General features: G+C 40.0%; 1 protein-coding gene across 7 annotated transcripts; it reads left to right on the top strand.

Annotated features, from left to right (window-relative positions):
• The first annotated feature begins 1,335 nt into the window (after nucleotides 1-1,335).
• Nucleotides 1,336-16,053, top strand: vdac3 (voltage-dependent anion channel 3). 7 transcript variants are annotated; one of them, XM_047381790.1, is made up of 12 exons: nucleotides 1,344-1,424; nucleotides 3,547-3,611; nucleotides 6,905-7,021; nucleotides 9,651-9,722; nucleotides 9,962-10,011; nucleotides 10,845-10,847; nucleotides 11,273-11,425; nucleotides 11,510-11,562; nucleotides 11,645-11,872; nucleotides 13,010-13,160; nucleotides 14,981-15,038; nucleotides 15,135-16,053. In XM_047381790.1, exons 3-12 carry the CDS (start codon nucleotides 6,907-6,909, stop codon nucleotides 15,224-15,226), a joined length of 975 nt encoding a protein of 324 aa, XP_047237746.1. In that variant the 5' UTR covers nucleotides 1,344-1,424; nucleotides 3,547-3,611; nucleotides 6,905-6,906; the 3' UTR covers nucleotides 15,227-16,053. The 7 variants fall into 7 exon arrangements, with proteins under 7 accessions (XP_047237749.1, XP_047237750.1, XP_047237752.1 ...); XM_047381791.1 differs by having other exon boundaries at nucleotides 1,353-1,424; nucleotides 6,902-7,021; XM_047381794.1 differs by lacking the exon at nucleotides 6,905-7,021 and having other exon boundaries at nucleotides 1,337-1,424.
• Nucleotides 16,054-17,557: the final 1,504 nt, after the last annotated feature.

The following is a 17,557-nucleotide window of genomic DNA, read 5'->3' as shown; positions in this document are numbered from 1 at the left end:
AGATTAGTCAAAACATTATTAAAAAGACAAAACACAACTATATAAAAACAAAAATACTGATGAATTATAAACAAATAACTGCAACAATATATAGTGTATATTGTATTAGTCTGGTGGTTCTGCTTTTGATGTTTTGTTATAATGTCCCTGATGACAGTAGTTTAGAAAGTTGATGAAGTAAGTAGTCTGACAACACTGAGAGCCCTGTTTCTTCAGGGCGCACAGACGTACAATGATATACCAGTGTGGACTTTTTACCACTGATTAAATTTTTTCTCACATTGACATTATACACCAATAAGCCACACCATTATATGTAGTGACATGTAAATAGCACAGATTTTTTCCTGTAGCTGTAAGTGTGTGGAACAGATTAGGTCATGAAGGATTTGACTTTGAGTGGTGGTCTAATTTCAAAGGCTAGTTAAAGTATGATGGTCTTCTTCAGCCTATGTTGGTACAGGACTCATTTACTGTGGATAATAAAACTCTCTTACCAGCTTTAACGAGCATCTTCAAGGTGTTTTGCTTTTTTTGTGACTGATATACACATTTCACACAAAAACACCTTTATCTTACCCTTCTCCTTCCTAAAAAGTATAATGGCTGGAATTCCCATTCTGTTTATAATTGGATATTATAGTTTGAACAGAAGAAAGTTGCGCTTTGGAAATTGTACCTAAGGACTGACCAGTCTTTTTGATGCCCATAATTCTCTTCCCAATATCTTGGGAGATTTCCTTTTATTTTTTCCATGTTTTTCCCATATTTTTCCCGTGCTACCACACAAAGAAGCAGTGTTTCAGGGGTTGCCTTAAAGTACACCCACAGGGGTGCCTCCAGTTAACTCAGATTTGGGGCTTTGTTAAAGACAAAGGCATTCAGCAAGTAGAAATAAGTTGGGTAATTCTTACCGAGCTAAAATAAGAAGGTTTAGTATGATTTAAACAATAAAAAATAAAATAAAAAAAGCCACGCATCTGTTTTACAGTGTGTGTACATTTCTGATTTTAACTGTTTGTCTCTACAGAACAATCATAGCCAAACACCTATACTGTAGACATTTTTCAAGATTTTGCGTAAGGAATATCAATTGAACTAGCAATGCTAAAATATGATTTGTGGAATATGAGTTATCAGAGTAGAAAATACATCTCACAATACAGTTCATTTGTTCGAAAGTTATAAATGCAAGAAGTGTATTATTTTAAACGGCCGCTGTAATAGAAAACTCGTATGTTCATTCTTACGTATAACAGTACAGCCACTATAAGTTTTCCAACCAATGACATTTACACAACAGCCCCGCCCTCAGCGGGAGGCCTGTCTGCGCATGCTCAGTGTGTGTCCGCCTGCGCTTTCTCCTTCAGTGAGATACACTGAAGACCACTGCGAAACTCCACACACTCCGTTGTAAATTTAAGGTAGGAACCAACTAACTTTACCAGATCTATATCTTCTACAAGTGGTCGCCATGCCTGTTTCTCCGCATTGTATTTAGTTGTCAAATCTCGCTTGACTGTAAGTGAGAAATGAGCCACACATTGAGAGAGGTGGGGGTTAGGAGAACCGCAAACGCGTTGTCTGGTTTTAATACTTTCAGGCCTGTGTTTGTACTTATCAACAAATCAATAAATAAAAATCACTGCCAGCTGCAAAATACTTCAAACTAACTTGACAAAAACATGTTTTTGGGCTCATTTGATTAGTGGGGTTAATTCGCGTAAAGGCTACATGTACTCGTGAAGAATAACTGGTAAATAGTATTTTGGGAAGTATAGACTATATGTTTTAAACTATGCATGGTATTTTAAAAATGCGCGTTTCAGTGTACTCTGCATACAAGTGTTACCAGTAGGACGCGTGGGGCGGTAAACATGTTCTCTTGTGGGTCAGGACGACGTGATGTCATAAATCTTGAAGAAACGTAGTCGCATGGCGTTTGTGAAAAAGCCCAAATGAGCCTAAAAACCAGCAGAACAAGGGCCGTTATCTCTCACACTTCTTTTAAGAACAGGTTAGATAACGGCGTTGAGTTTCCATCGTGCAAATCGCTTTTAGGAACGATTAGGTTTTATGGTTGTAACTTTTATGTTAATTAATGCAGTTCGTTTTTTTATGTCGCTATCCAAAGTTCTGAAGTCAGGCTTGTTGCTTCAGATCCCAGACTGCTTCAGATCAAATTACCCCCAATAACTAGTAAAGATGCAACGATCAGGCCTTTTCTGGCCAATACCGACTTATTTTCATTTATTTGTTAGGTTTTCTTTAAGATCTAAACTCCTTTTTCCGATTTTTATCGATTCCAACCGTTTGTTCCAAGCACTATAACACACAGATTAGGAAAAATAAGTGCTGCAGGTTATGTGTAAGGGTCAGGGGTGCCCAGAGAAAGTTTTCAAAGGGGTGGCCAGATGGAGGCACACCAAAACCAGAGCTTTAGTATGATGTTATCAAATAGAGATACAAGGTGGGATCGGGAGGAAAATGAATGATTGAAATCCTATTCAGTCCTAAATTTTATTCATTAAATGCATTATCAAAGCTTGGAACTCCAACTTTTCTGGGTCTGTAAACATTTAGAGCAACAGCATGTACTTTGATGCCATTTTGTTAGTTTAATAAAAATCAGACCAATATTAGAGACATGTTTTAGATGCATAAATGGACAACATCTTTTAAATCCTTCATTTTATGTTGAATTTGCCAACTACTAACTATCAAAAAGCCTGGAGGACATTTTTTTCTACTTTTATTTGTCAGGGTCCTTTGGAAAAATATTGCAGTTGGGTGACTAGGTCTCTTAAAAATCCAGAAAATGGTATCAGCCTTCAAAAGTCAATTGGTGCTTCTGTGCATCTCTTGTCCCTTATTTGTTTGCAGATTTTCATTCATTTCAAAAAGTTGTGATTAATTACCCAATGGTTGGAGTTCATAGCTTTGCTGCATCTTATGTCTAGCAAAAATACTTGATTTCTTTAAAATATTTAACCTGCTGATCACCGACCATTATTGGAGCCAAATACCACAAGCATACAGGTGCTTATGTATATCAGCAGAATGGATGTTTTCACCGTACACATAAAAGCAACAGTCAAGCCAAGCAGATCCAAAACACCACACAGCATGGTGTAATTTCAGTTCAGACTATAATGTGTTTGAGGGGTAAGTTTACTGCACTTGACCTTATCTTTCTGTCTCTCTCTCACACACAAACACATTTCTTCAGTACATGCCACAATCACACACTACATTGGTTTCATGTTATCTAGAGATTAGGTGTTAGGTAACTGCTCTTTTAACACATTTTATAAAGATTTACCCTTAGAAAGGGTCTTTTATCAAGGTTTTCATCAGCCCACTTATTGCAATTTAAATGACCTAATAGTTATATTTTTTCCGCTAGCAATTAAAGTCTAAAAATGCCTTTTCAGATGCATTTTCTTAAGTTTCTAAGCAATAACCATCTGAGTAAAGAGACTGCTCACAACAAATTGATTGTATTTAATTGTCAACCACCATCTTGTGTTTGTGTCACCTTCTTAGCTCTCCTTTTGACCTTTGAGCTCAGTCTGAGCTGTCAGTCTGGTTACAGCTTCGTCGAAACAACAGTGAGTAACAGAGCCATTTTTGCAACCACAGAATGTAGGTATAATACAGAAAAAACACATTTGATAGTGTTTTATTTCAATACGTTCAACTTGGGAAACACATGTTGACTGCCAGGTCACGTGTTGAAGTGTCATGTTTACTGGAGCTAAACTTAGAGGCCAGACAGAGCAATGAAGGCTGAGAGGGGAGGGGGCAGAAATGGACTGTGTGACAGAAGTGAATAAGAAGCGTCTGTCGGCTGAAATGACAATGACTGACAAGGAGTTGCATGCTGTTAGCAAATATGCAGGTCAGCTTGCACATACTGAGGTAGCTGAGGGAGAAATTAAGAACATCACAGAATCCATTGAGCTTTTTTATCACAAGCTGAAAGAGAAGGATTTAACACTGGGTGACCCAGATACACTGAGTGATGGGAATGGAGCAAGAACAAGACAAAAAGCCTTTTGCATGAGCTTAGGTTAAGGTATTTAGATAGGTAGGGACCTATACATTTGATTTTTAAGTCATTTTTTTCGGTGCACATTTATTTTTTTCAAATGTTATTTTATTAATTTTTATGTTCAATGTTGTCAGCTACCTAAAATAAAACCTAGACTTTATAGAACCTCATTGGCCATCTCTGGGATTTATTGTATTTTTTTCACACTCTTTTGCTATCTAACCATTTTTTTATTATACCAATCATAAAATGACAGCATGGTTACATAAAAAGGCAATACATGTGACTCGCTACGCATTTACCTCCCAATCATTATCCCTGATTGGTTATCAGCTGTTCTGAAAATAATAATCAGATCTTTTTTTTCGATCACTGAATGCATCTTACCTATATGCTAACAGTTCACCTGATAACAGCAGTCATTGTAGAGATTTTCACAGAAAGAAGACTCAATTGGAATCAGAATATCTTTTTTTGTCATTGTCACAAGTACAACAAAATTGAGAAAAAAGCTAGCTGGTCAGTGCTTGAGCAATAAATAATAGAAAAATAGAAGCAGTTTGTTAAAAAGATAAAACACACATTCATACTGATTGCATCTCCTTTACATTATTCCTGTATTGAGTTTAGCTATTGGATAGAAACCATTGTTAAATCTGCTCGTCCTTGCTTTAACTGATCTGTAACATCTGCCTGACTAGAACAGATCAAACATAGCATGACCTGGGTGAGATGTGTCCCTTATGATGGTATGAATGTTTTGGAGATTGCAGGAACTGTGAAGTACTTGAAGTGTAGGAAGAGGGCATCCAGTGATATTTTGGGCCATCCTCAGTGGATCTATTAGCCCTGTAGGCAAACTTGTTGGGGTTGAAAATTTGGAGAAGGGTGATGTGAGCCCTTACTAGACATTCAAAGCTTTTCATGACCACTGGTGGCAATGTGGGGTTTCTTGGGCACGGGGACAATGATGGAGGATTTTAGACAGGGTGGGACAGTGAATAGGGACAGGCAAAGGTTAAAAGTCCTGGTGAGGACTCCTGCCAGCTGCTCAATGCAGTCCCCCAGCACCTGTTCTGGGATACCAGTAGGGTCCAGCCGCCTTCCTTAGCAGCACCGAGGTTGGTCTTGTAGTTGGTGAGCTACTGGATCCCCTGGAGCTACTGGATTGTTACTGCCCAGGTGGTCCTCGACTTCCCTCCTATAGTCTGACTTGGTCTTTTTGATGTCTCTCTTCTGGTATGCCTGGGCTGTTCTCTAGAGACCCTTATTGCCTGACCTCAAGGTGTTGTTTCTCTCCTTTACCAGCTGCTGGACCTCCCTGGTCATCCAGGGCTTGTTGTTGAGGTAAACCCTGGTGTGTGTTTTCAACAGTAACGTGTCTATGCAGGTCTTGATGTAACATAGAACAGTGTCTTTCAATTCAGATGTGTTGAAGCAGAGACATATTTAAAAGTTGCAAGACACCGCCCCCCGAGGTGTGGAGTTGCCCATCCCTGCCCTAGGGAGATACATGGGCCTGCATTTAACAGTCACATAGTCCAGGTCGAGGAGCAGTGACCGTCTGCAGTCACTGTGTTGATACACCAGCTGTTAATAATGTACAGACAGAGCCCTCTTCCTCTGCTCTTATCAGAGTCTCATGTCCTGTCCGGGCGCTATGCTGTGTAGCCTGCTAGCTCGGTATAGATAAGTGTAACTAGGTCACTGTGGACAACAGAATGCAAATGTCTCCCACATTGTTGTTTGGGGCTATTTTTAGTCTGATTTCATCCATCTTGTCGACAATGGATCTGGCGTTGGTGAGAAAAAGGCTGGGAAGCAGTGGTCTATGTGGCTGTCTCCTTGGCTTGCTACAGCGCCGCTTTCATCTCGTTCCCCCGGGTGTTTTGGTGCTCCGTGGATATCCGGGACTCCTAGCTATCCGCTGGGATCTTGTTTACAAAATTCAGCTGTAACATGCCGTTCAAAGCAAACTCCTGTTTTTAAGGAGATCACACCAACTATAGATTTTGCTCCACTAGCCATGAAATAGCTGCAGGGCTATGTAACACTGACAGCTCTCTCACATTCAAGATGTGAAGTGGCCACTGATCCTAATCTAAATAGTTGTAGATCAGCCATGATCAAAAAACTTCATAAGGCCTGAATTGTTTAACAATCTAACACATAGCAGTAAACCAGACCTTTTTGTCTCTAATATGAAAAGTTACAAATAATGAAAAATATTTTACTATTTCTACTGGTTTAAGAGAAATTGGGTAACTAAAGGGCAACACCCGGCGGCAACATCAGATAAGTGTGTGTCAGGTGTGTCGTGATATGGCGCTCCCAATGTGTGTTCCCCATAAGCACTGTATCAGCACAATAGCTCTGAACGGTGCATCTCTAAAAATGTACTTTACTTCTAAACCTTAACGCTTTCTGATGCTTTTCATCTGATGCAATATTAAATGCTGTATACCCTTGTGCTGTTACCACATTTAAATGTAAAAAATTTGCATTTGTAGAGATGTTCTTGTATTTATTAGTTGCTGTGAGGGGACATATAATACCGAATACGATGGAGTCTTTTTTTTTGTGCTGCTTTCATGCTACAAGTTACAGTGCATTTTACATGGTCACAACGTGCATATATACTCCGGCTATTGAATGACGACACATTGCACAGAAAGGCCATGTACTATTCTGCTGACCTATGCATAATAATGAGACAGTGGCCCTGCCAGTCATGCAATATATTCAGTTACCCATAAACAAGATGATGTACTGTCAGCTGAGGTGTTCATAACTGTGCAGAACGTCTCTTCTTTTTCTTGTTGCTGTTGGTGTTTCCCTCGTCTTGAGGAGACATGGTAGAGAAAGTGGGGATTGTGTTGCAGAAGGAGGACAAGACGGAAACAGGCGTGCAGGGAAAAAACAAAGATGTCTGTGTGACATGTCTGCACCACGCCCTAAAGGGTCATGGTGAGTGGTGGGGGGTGCATGAAGGAGGAGGTAGAGGAAAATAATCATCAGGGTCCCTACGTCACTTTGCGGTGACAGTGCTGACCTCAGTGCCGCCGCTAAAGACTTTCTTGTTTCAGTTTGTTGAATTCAGACCTTTGATTGGTCTATACTGGTTCTGTCTGGGACACAGTACCCGAGGGGCAAAGTCCAGTTCCTCTGCAGAAAAGGTGGGAGTTTTAATAGAGAGGGGAGCAAGGGGCAAAAGACTGAAGACAATAACTGTGACTAAAGGCAGAACATTGTAAATGCTCTATCGGAGTCACCTTGTTACAAATGTCTTCCTAACACTTAGAAAGGTCATGCATGTATGCTAACTCAAGGGACCCTGATGACTGTGTGAAGCGCTACAGTGGAGTGCCGGACTGTGCAGCAGCAGATAGCTGCTGACTGCAGAATCCAGCTTACTGCTTATGTTGGCTCTTCTGCACTGGCTTCGTTGTATGTCTTTGCACATCATGCATATTATATCTCCCTCTGCTCTTATGCATTGCATAATGAAGGATTTTGTTTTAAATGCAGTTTGTGAGTGGCAACAAGTTGTCTGTGGTTGCAAATGTTCTGCATGTCTCTACTGGAGAAATGGTGTCATTAGCTTAATAACTGCTGCTGGACTGTCAGTGGATTGTTGTCAACAAATCAATAGGTTTCACATCTATGGGCTGGAGATGTCAGTCACATAGAAAGACACCCTTCTGCTGGCTGGATGGTGTGTGCTAAATGTTATGCTCTGCTCGTTGTTTTAATATATGGGTAAAAATCTCAGTGCATTTTTTTTTATGTTGGCAACCATCATTTCTACACTAATTTCAGGCTCCATTCTACAGGTCCAGTCTGAAGTTTGAGGTTCATTGCAAAGTTTTGCAATTCATATCGTATTTTTTTCTGATCTGCCTGGTCATTGATATACTTGCAGGATCAAAAATAAATACACGCCTCTTGCTAAAATGTCCTTTAGCACGTTGCAACTTGACTTCAGCTTTGTGTAGCGATCAAAAGCAACCACTTTTATGTTGTTTGATTGGTTTCCTGTCCTGGACCCAGCGATTGAGCATAGTCCACAAATGAGGTCAGGCCTTTGCTCAGTTGAGATGCTTGATTTCAGTCTGATTCATCTGTTTTTAAATGCATCATTGTTCGGTTAACCCATCCATTACCACGTCGGTTTTATTTCCATGTTTCAACCTGTTGATTTGATGTTGAAGAACTTAGAGGTAGTTGTCTATTATTTTTTTGAGATATTAGAAAAACTTTTGGTTCATCAGAAGGAAACTGTAAAGTGAAGAGTGGCTCAAGACTTTTCTACAGATGAACTTTAGAGGGAAAAACGTGCCTCTGTTGATGGCTGGTGGATCCTTCTGGAAAAATGAGTCATCAAATTTAACAACTAAATCCAGATGGGAACTAAAAATATGGACGCCTTAGGTTTAGAAACATTACTAATCTGCTGTCATGCATCTTTCAAGGAAATGCAGCTAAATGTACAGTACAGTGCCTTGCGAAAGTATTCGACCAATTTTGACCATCTTCCCTGTCCCTGCTGACGAAAAGCAGGCCCAAACCATGCTGCTGCCACCACCATGTTTGACAGTGGGGATGGTGTGTTCAGGGTGATGAGCTGTGTTGCTTTTACGCCAAACATATCGTTTTGCATTGTGGTCAAACAGTACGATTTTGGTTTCATCTGACCAGAGCACCTTCTTCCACATGTTTGGTGTGTCTCCCAGGTGGCTTGTGGTAAACTTTAAACAAGACTTTTTATGGATATCTTTGAGAAATGGCTTTCTTCCTTCCACTCTTCCATAAAGGCCAGATTTGTGCAGTGTACAACTGATTGTTGTCCTATGGACAGACTCTCCCACCTCAGCTGTAGATCTCTTCAGTTCATCCAGAGTGATCATGGGCCTCTTGGCTGCATCTCTGATCAGTCTTCTCCTTGTTCGAGATGAAAGTTTAGAGGGACGGCCGGGTCTTGGTAGATTTGCAGTGGTCTGATACTCCTTCCATTTCAATATGATTGCTTGCACAGTGCTCCTTGGGATGTTTAAAGCTTGGGAAATCTTTTTGTATCCAAATCCAGCTTTAAACTTCTCCACAACAGTATCTCGGACCTGCCTGGTGTGTTCCTTGGTCTTCATGATGCTCTCTGCACTTTGAACAGAACCCTGAGACTATCACAGAGAAGGTGCATTTATACGGAGACTTGATTACACACAGGTGGATTCTATTTATCATCATCAGTCATTTGGGACAACATTGGATCATTCAGAGATCCTCACTGAACTTCTGGAGTGAGTTTGCTGCACTGAAAGTAAAGGGTATATAATAATATTGCACGCCCCATTTTTCAGTTTTTTATTTGTTAAAAAAGTTTGACACATCCAATAAATATCATTCCACTTCACGATCGTGTCCCACTTGTTGATTCTTCACAAAAAATTTGAATTTTATATTTTTATGTTTGAAGCCTGAAATGTGACAAAATGTTGAAAAGTTCAAGGGGGCCGAGTACTTTCGCAAGGCACTGTTTATCTGGATGTGTCTTTATTGTTAATTAGAACTTAAATGTTGACTGGATGTGTTTGCTCAGGAACAATGACTGTCCCCCCAACATACTCAGACTTGGGAAAATCTGCCAAAGACATCTTCAGCAAGGGCTACGGTGAGTCATCCCACTCTATTAAGGTGGACATGCTCTGCATTAATGCATGTGTATGGATTCTTTCTAATTTTGGCTACTCGGACCAATGGTGTATTAATGCAGGACCTATTTTGAGAACATTTGTTACAGATGAATATTTTTTCTGTGATATTTAGAGCCACGTCGTGCAGCAACAGGATGTTATTTCTCCAGCTTCTCCAGTTTTTTATTTTTTATTTCCTGCTTTGCTTTTTCCTCAGGCTACGGAGTTCTGAAGCTGGATGTCAAGACCAAATCTCAGAGTGGTGTTGTAAGTATTTTTGTGTTTATATTTTAGCCTTATGAGTTTAACATTGAACTTAAGAGTTTCTCGTTTAGGGGCTGTGGTGCACACCTTATCTGTTTTAAACTTAGTATGCTCTTCTAACTTTTGTCTCTAAATTTCGACATGTCTTAATATAACGAGGGAGTTTGGCTTTAGACATTTTTTTGTTTGTTTTCTTTTTTCAACCACAAACTTTAATGTGCTTCATTGATAATTTTTGTGATAGACCAACACAAAGTAGTGTATAATTGTGAAGTGGAAGAAAAACATGGTTTGCAAATTTTTTTACAGATCAAAATCTAAAGCATTTACATTTGGTTTTGTAGATCCACCTTTTACAGCTACAAGTCGTCTAGGCTATATCTTTACCTCCTTTGCACATTTAAATACTCACATTATTCTCATAATCTTTCCAAAATAGCTCAGCTCTGTCAAATTGGATGCAGAGCATCTTTGAATATTAATATTCAGGTCATATTCTCAATTCAATTTAGATCAGGACTTTGACTTGGCCATTCTAGCACATGAAAATGCTTTTCACGATGCAATACGCAACGCAGTTTGTAGCTCTGGCTTTAGGGTTGTTGTCCTGTTAGAAGGTGAATCTATAGCCTGTTCTCATGTCTATTGGAATCTCTCATTATTATGCTGCAAAGCAACACAATACAGACGCAGGCTTTACGTGTTTTATCTTCTGTTTCTGCAGAGCTGCAATCATTTTTCCAGTGTGTGGTTAAAGCTCACTTATAAACTGTTGTTCTCCTTAACTTTCTCCATCTCTTCTTTTTTTCTGCTTCTTCTTTGGACTCTTCTGTTAGATGGTAAGACAGAGAAGGTCTGTGTGTGTCTCCTCGTATGTAATGATTAATAGCAGGTGTATTGTAGATTAAGGCAGTAATGTGCACATGCTTTCTGCCAGCTGTTTTCTTTCCAGCTGTTACTGGTCTGAGTGAGACAAGTGCAGCAGTAGCAGGCATCGCTCATCCTTAAACCCACTCCACCAGCCTCTCCCTCACAGTCCTGCCTTCAGGTTCCCCACCACAGTGATCTTCAACTTTCAGTTCTCCTTTTATGTAGCGGGCCATGAACACTTGACAAGGATTGTGTGGCAGTGGTTTCCCTCCGCTGCTTCTTTTCTTCTTGTTTGCTTTCTTAACCCTCTGTATCGGCCTTCTAACCTGCTTTTTTTCTTCTTCCCACTTCATTCCACCCTAAATTATTGCTTCCTCCCTCTTTGTCCCTGCAGGAGTTTGCTACCTTAGGCTCCAGCAACACAGACACGGGGAAGTCAGGAGGCCACCTGGAGACGAAGTACAAACTGAGTGATCTGGGTCTCACTTTCAACCAGAAATGGACCACAGACAACACTCTGACCACGGAAATCACCATGGAGGACCAGGTGGAGCTTGAAGATGTTATGTTAAGCCATTGGACTTAAAAGGTGGAATAATGAGCTCATCGATTGTCCCTTTTGTGTCTTTAGCTGGCTAAAGGGCTAAAGCTTGGATTGGACACATCATTTGTGCCCAACACCGGGTAACAAGAATCCTTTTTATGCTAAAACTACTATTTCAAATGAAACCTTACACTTATCATGTCCTACTCTCTAACTGTTTAGGAAGAAGAGTGCCAAACTGAAGACTGGATACAAGCGGGACTACATAAACCTGGGCTGTGACCTGGACTTTGACATGGCCGGTCCCACAGTTCACGCGAGCACTGTCCTGGGCTTCGAGGGCTGGCTCGTGGGCTACCAGCTGGCCTTCGACACCGCCAAGTCTAAACTGATTAAAAACAACTTGGCCTTTGGATACAAGGCCGGTGACTTCCAGCTGCACACCCACGTGTGAGTTGTTCATCTCAGTGAAAAAGGAAATGGTAGACATATAAGGCATGTTTCAATTATGATAACCTTAACATTTTTGCCTGAAACGTTTATTCATTCAGGTTGTTTAAATGTGATAGTTTTCTTTGCGGGGTATCAAAACAGAGCTGATACGTCAGCAGACGCAGTGCGGTAACACCTAAGACTGCTGCTGCATCAACTGAGGTCTCAACAGAGGCTGAGAGTGGAAGCGAGTTTCCTATTGCAGTGTTAAAAGCTGTAGTTTTCAGTAACAAAGCAATAAGTAATTGTCAAAACGTCTACATTTTGAACTTTCATTGAGTTGTTACAACCGTAGGAAAGGTAACACATTTTTAAATCGATGTTGCAAATGCAGACTTCTGTGTTCTCTAGCTCTAGATCCGAGGGTAAGCATTTCAGCTAAGGACTAAATCCTTGTGTTCTAGCCATAAACATGTGATCATTTCACAGTGTTTACACTGTGAAACTGTATTCTAATAACATTCAGAGGAGGTTAAATGAAACTATGACATATGGCCCAAAGAAACATAAATTTGGAAAGCCAGATGAGACATGATCACCTGCTTTAAAAGCCCCACCTGGTATTGATTTTGAACCACTACACATTAAATTAATGCAAGCAGTTGTAGGTGCCACCTGGCCTTTAGAAATTGTGTGTTAATTCAATTCCCTTTGGGCATTTGTGGTGTACAATTAATAAGTCAGCCCTTTGATTTTGAGAGACAGTAGTTTTGAACAGCTCCCATCCAGTGAGTTAGAAGCCATGTCAGACCTTCCAAACGGATCACTGATCCTTACTTTCAGATTTTGCAGTCAGCAGCTGGCCCGCTAACAGGTTTGCCAGGGCCCCGACAAAAAACCTGCCCAGAGCTCCACCCGCAGTCTGAAAGTCTCTAAGGCACCCAGCCCCAGACACCAAGAACCACCAATACACCAGCGGGCAGAGACCAGCCACCGGCAGGGAGTGTGGTGGAGAGGAAATAGGCTACACATTTGATGTGAGGCCTAAGTTGATCTAGGAGAGGGAGCAGCCCAAGACCCAACCTGACACAAAAACAGGTGCGCAGGGAAAATAGGTGTCATTTTTAACGTTGTGTTTGGGTCTTTTTGTTTCAGTAATGATGGTACAGAGTTTGGGGGCTCCATTTACCAGAAGTTAAACGGCAACTTGGAGACAGCGGTGAACCTGGCCTGGACATCAGGAAGCAACAACACACGCTTTGGAATTGGAGCCAAATACCAGCTTGATAAGGACGCCTCCCTGTCGGTAAGAACAAAACATATACAACACCTTTATTTACTGGAGTTAATAATCCATCTTAAGAAAGACATTTGTTCAAAATCACTGGTTCTGCATTAGTGACACCTCTAAAATATCCCCGAAATAAATGTAATTAAAGACCTTTTTTTTCTCAAAATGTTCCGTTTTTTGAGTGTTAAGGAACTTTCAATTATAAACCACTGAGTTCCTGGCATTCCAGACATTCCCGAGCAGATCAATGCGGGGTGCCCTCTGCTTTCAGCACCAGCCTGGAGTGTGAGAAGCTCTGGTACCTGCTGCAGTCAGAAACTAGAGAGAAGAGATCAGCACACCAATGAACTTCTCCACGGACAAGAGGGTGTTGATGACCATTAGGCTACGGCTACTGACAGCATCATGTATAATACAGCAAATACTTATTCACATCTTCCTTCTGTATATTTAATGTTTAGATTATTTTACTTTATCTTGTCTGGTGTGTGTATTTTTTTTTCCGAGTTTTCCCAAATTTTTTTTTTTGAAAGCATTTTACAGTTTGTTAATATTTAAATAATTCTGTACTATATTGCTTGTAAGTTTGTTGTCTTTTTATTCAAGGTTGTTCATTATTTTATCTATTATTTATTCTTCCTAAAATTAATTTATCAGATGTGCCTTAAATCTGTCCTGCCACTTAAACTATTTAATTTGCCCTAGGGGGATGATGAAGTTTATCTTATTAATAATTATCTGATTGTTATAGAAGTTTATGTGCTCATTTACTCGACTATTAAGGCGGTGGATCCCTGGACGGTCGAGCTGGTAGGGGTTTATTAATTCACTGTTGTTCATTGTACAGAGAATATCTCTTCGTTCTCTCGGTCTTTCCGCCATCTTTTCTACTTAAGACACTCTAAGGCTCACTAAAAGTCCTCCTTACCACTCTTAACATTTCTTACGTTAGGAGCTCTCTTGGGGCATAAGGTGCGTCGTGAATAACTTTTATCTTACCAAGGGAAAATTTGAAGAAAAATCTTAGAATTCTAGAAAGTCTAAGATATTTCTTAGAATGACGCCATTAGGAGCTACTTTTAGTCTTAAGATTTTTTGTGAATATGGGCCCTGGTCTTTTTCTGTGTTTTCCTTGGCAACACCTATCCTGGTCTTTATGTTTTTCTTAGAGAGCAAAGGTTTCTCTCTTGCACAGCTTGCTAGAAAGTTAAACTTGTGCAGTCTCCTTTAGATTGTACACACATACACATTCATATCAATAGTTTTAAGAGCATGTTGTAGGCCCGGTCATGGAATGTTTAAGTTTTTGAGGATTTCTTTCAGCATCTGAGGGTTAACTTGCTTGGGCATATCGACGATTGCTTTGAATGTGTTCCACTTGGAGATGGTTCACAACTTTAAATCTTTTAACGGCCTCATAAGCCGCTATAGCTCAGGGCAAATCTTTTTCAAAATGAGTAATGATGTTCTAATTATGTGCCTCAGATGTGATATGCTAATGTTTAATTTTAGCCATTCTAAGTAGGAGTAAATGTATAATAAATATTTTGAAAATGTATAGATTTGCCTTTTTTTTAAACTTTTTCTGTTAAGATCAAATTTAGCAAAAGTTATTGTTAATAAAAAAAAAACCTTTGATGTATAATATGAGACTTTTTAAACAGTTTTTGTCCCAAAAGACAAACAGCACATCTGTTGCCAGCCTTTTTGGGCCAAATATTGCTCTAAGAATTAACATATGATACATCAAAATCTCCATGTGGGTGTTCATTAAGAATAATTGTAATGGCTTAAATAATGATTTTTAAATGTGTACATTTTTTTTCTCCTCGCAGGCAAAGGTCAGCAATGCCTGCCTCGTTGGAGTCGGATATACGCAAACCCTCAGGCCAGGTCTGTCTTACATTTTAAAAACTATTTTCAGTAGAAACAACTCAAAGAGCAGCACTGCAGTTAATTGAAACACACTGTGATGCTCTCCCCACGCAGGAGTGAAGCTCACCCTCTCGGCGCTGATCGACGGGAAGAGCGTGAACGGCGGAGGACACAAAGTCGGCATTGGATTTGAGCTGGAAGCTTAAAGATGTAGCAGAGAACCGAGAGGCAATAAAAAAAAACAGCCCCAAATGTGACGACACTGCAGTAGTTCACTCAGCAACACGTGAACACATCGTTCCTCTGAGTCCAGCACACACACACAGACATGCACAGATATACACACATTCTTTGGCCTTAACCCTGAAACCCCAGTAGCCTCCAAGACCTACAGTACTGTATAATTGTCACCGAATCATAACTTATTTTTACATTTTACAATATGCACAACTCTCAACACAAACCAACACAATATAGGAACATATTTTAGAAGAATACAAAAAGCAATATTATTAACAGATAAAAGTGCACTTTCAACTAGAGCATTTGTTTCAGATATTGTGACTTCTGAGGCACATTGTCATTTTGTCTGGTTGGTTATGTTCAGTTGGATTATGGTAGGATTATTATAGGCTGCTTGTTTTGGAGTGTTGTGGTTTCATTGCATGATTTCAAGGCTTTTGAGAAAGTGTGTACAAACAGATGCAATAAAGATTGGAGAGAGTTTGGTCAAAAAACAAGAAAAGATAAAACCTCCTCCTCAGGCTGAGCAAACCGACTTTGATTCTTCTTGACCTCAATAACAAACTGTATATCCTCAGCTGCCTAAATGTCTATTTTTCAGGCCCTATTTGGTTAAAAAGAAAGGGGGTCATTGCTATTTGGATCTCCGTGTCAACAAGTCTAGTCATGTTTCAGCCTTTGTCACCACATTTTACAACTGTGCTGTGGTAATATAGAAAATATTGTCAGCACTTAGGACCTCAAAAGAAGTTTATTGAATAAATGAAATAAAGAACGTCAAATACCACAATTGTGTTGTTGTGTATATTCTGTTTATTATTAACTTGATCACCATTCATAGAAGAAAACATCAGATTAAAAGCTGTAAACAGTACAAAATAGGTAATTGTTGTTACACTATTAACCACAGAGGGAAAGAAAGTAGTTGGGATGCTCAAGCTTGCCTTGAAGTAGAAGTTACACCACCAGTGTCACTATCCATAGGGAAGGGAGTTTTACAGCAACTTAAACTGAAAGGGTGCACACCAATGTTTCCCTGCCATGGGATGAATGGGGGGGGCAGGAACAATCAAGCATGGAGGTTGCAGCATCATGCTGTGGGGCTGTTTTGCTACCAGAGATACTGTTGTGTTGCTCATAGTGGATGAAATAATGAAGGGCTTCTTGCTATTCTTCAACTTCCTCTCAACTCAGCACCCATCTGCCTTTTGTAGAGACCTTGGTCTGGCTCCATACTTGAGATGTATACGAATCTGAAATTCTGGACATTTGTCTGTTTTTCTGATCTCTATGTTAATTAAGAAAAAAACTTTCAGTCAGTCATTTTCTATAACGCTTCTTTCATAGTGGGTCACAAGGAAGCTGGTGCCTATCTCCAGCAATCTATGGGCAGGAGGCAGGGTACACCCTGGACAGGTCGCCAGTCCATCACAGGGCAACACACAAACAACCATGGACACACTCATTCACACACCTAAGGGCAATTTAGAGAGACCAATTAACCTAACAGGCATGTCTTTGGACTGTGGGAGGAAGCCGGAGTACCCGGTGAGAACCCACGCATGCACGGGGAGAACATGCAAACTCCATGCAGAAAGACCCCCGGCCAGGAGTCGAACCCAAGACCTCCTTCCTGCAAGGCAACAGTGCTACCAACTGCAACTGAATCATATTAAAACAAATCATCCGCAATCGTTTATGCAGGGTTCCTCTACATTTTGAATTTCTGAATTACAGACTCAAAGTTAATTGATTTCATGATCATTTTATGGAACTTTACCACTATAAACACAACAATTGAGTTTACATTAAAATATCCATTAAAATATGTTTTACAGTGTTCAGGGTTTACTGTAGGTGATACTCAGTTGCAAGTGATATTAAAGACCAATTCAGGAAATTAATAAGACAGGAATGAACACTTCATGCTGTTTTCATAACACGTTTATGGCCTGAAAATCCCTACGTTCTCCCTTGTTTTTATTTGTTCCATCATCTGAGTCTGTCGGCGAAATGTGGTGCTTGTGAGCACTTATGAATTTCATAATACATGTGCCCAAAATGTCAAACTCAAGATTTAAAGTTGTGGATGAAGAAAACAGCTGGTTTCACGGTAACCAACTCCAACCTTTGGAGGTGTAATCTGTTCGGATCCTCTCATTTTGCACATTTTAGATATTCAAACAGAAAATAACAAAGTTGTGTAAAATCTAATACTAGTCCAACTAGACTAACCAGATCAGTAGAATTATAGAAAACCAACAGAACCAACTCTCATTATTTGCATGCGTCTG

The sequence above is a fragment of the Girardinichthys multiradiatus genome, chromosome 12, assembly GCF_021462225.1.
Source record: "Girardinichthys multiradiatus isolate DD_20200921_A chromosome 12, DD_fGirMul_XY1, whole genome shotgun sequence".
Lineage (NCBI taxonomy): Eukaryota > Metazoa > Chordata > Actinopteri > Cyprinodontiformes > Goodeidae > Girardinichthys > Girardinichthys multiradiatus.
This window is presented reverse-complemented; position numbering and strand designations above follow the sequence as displayed.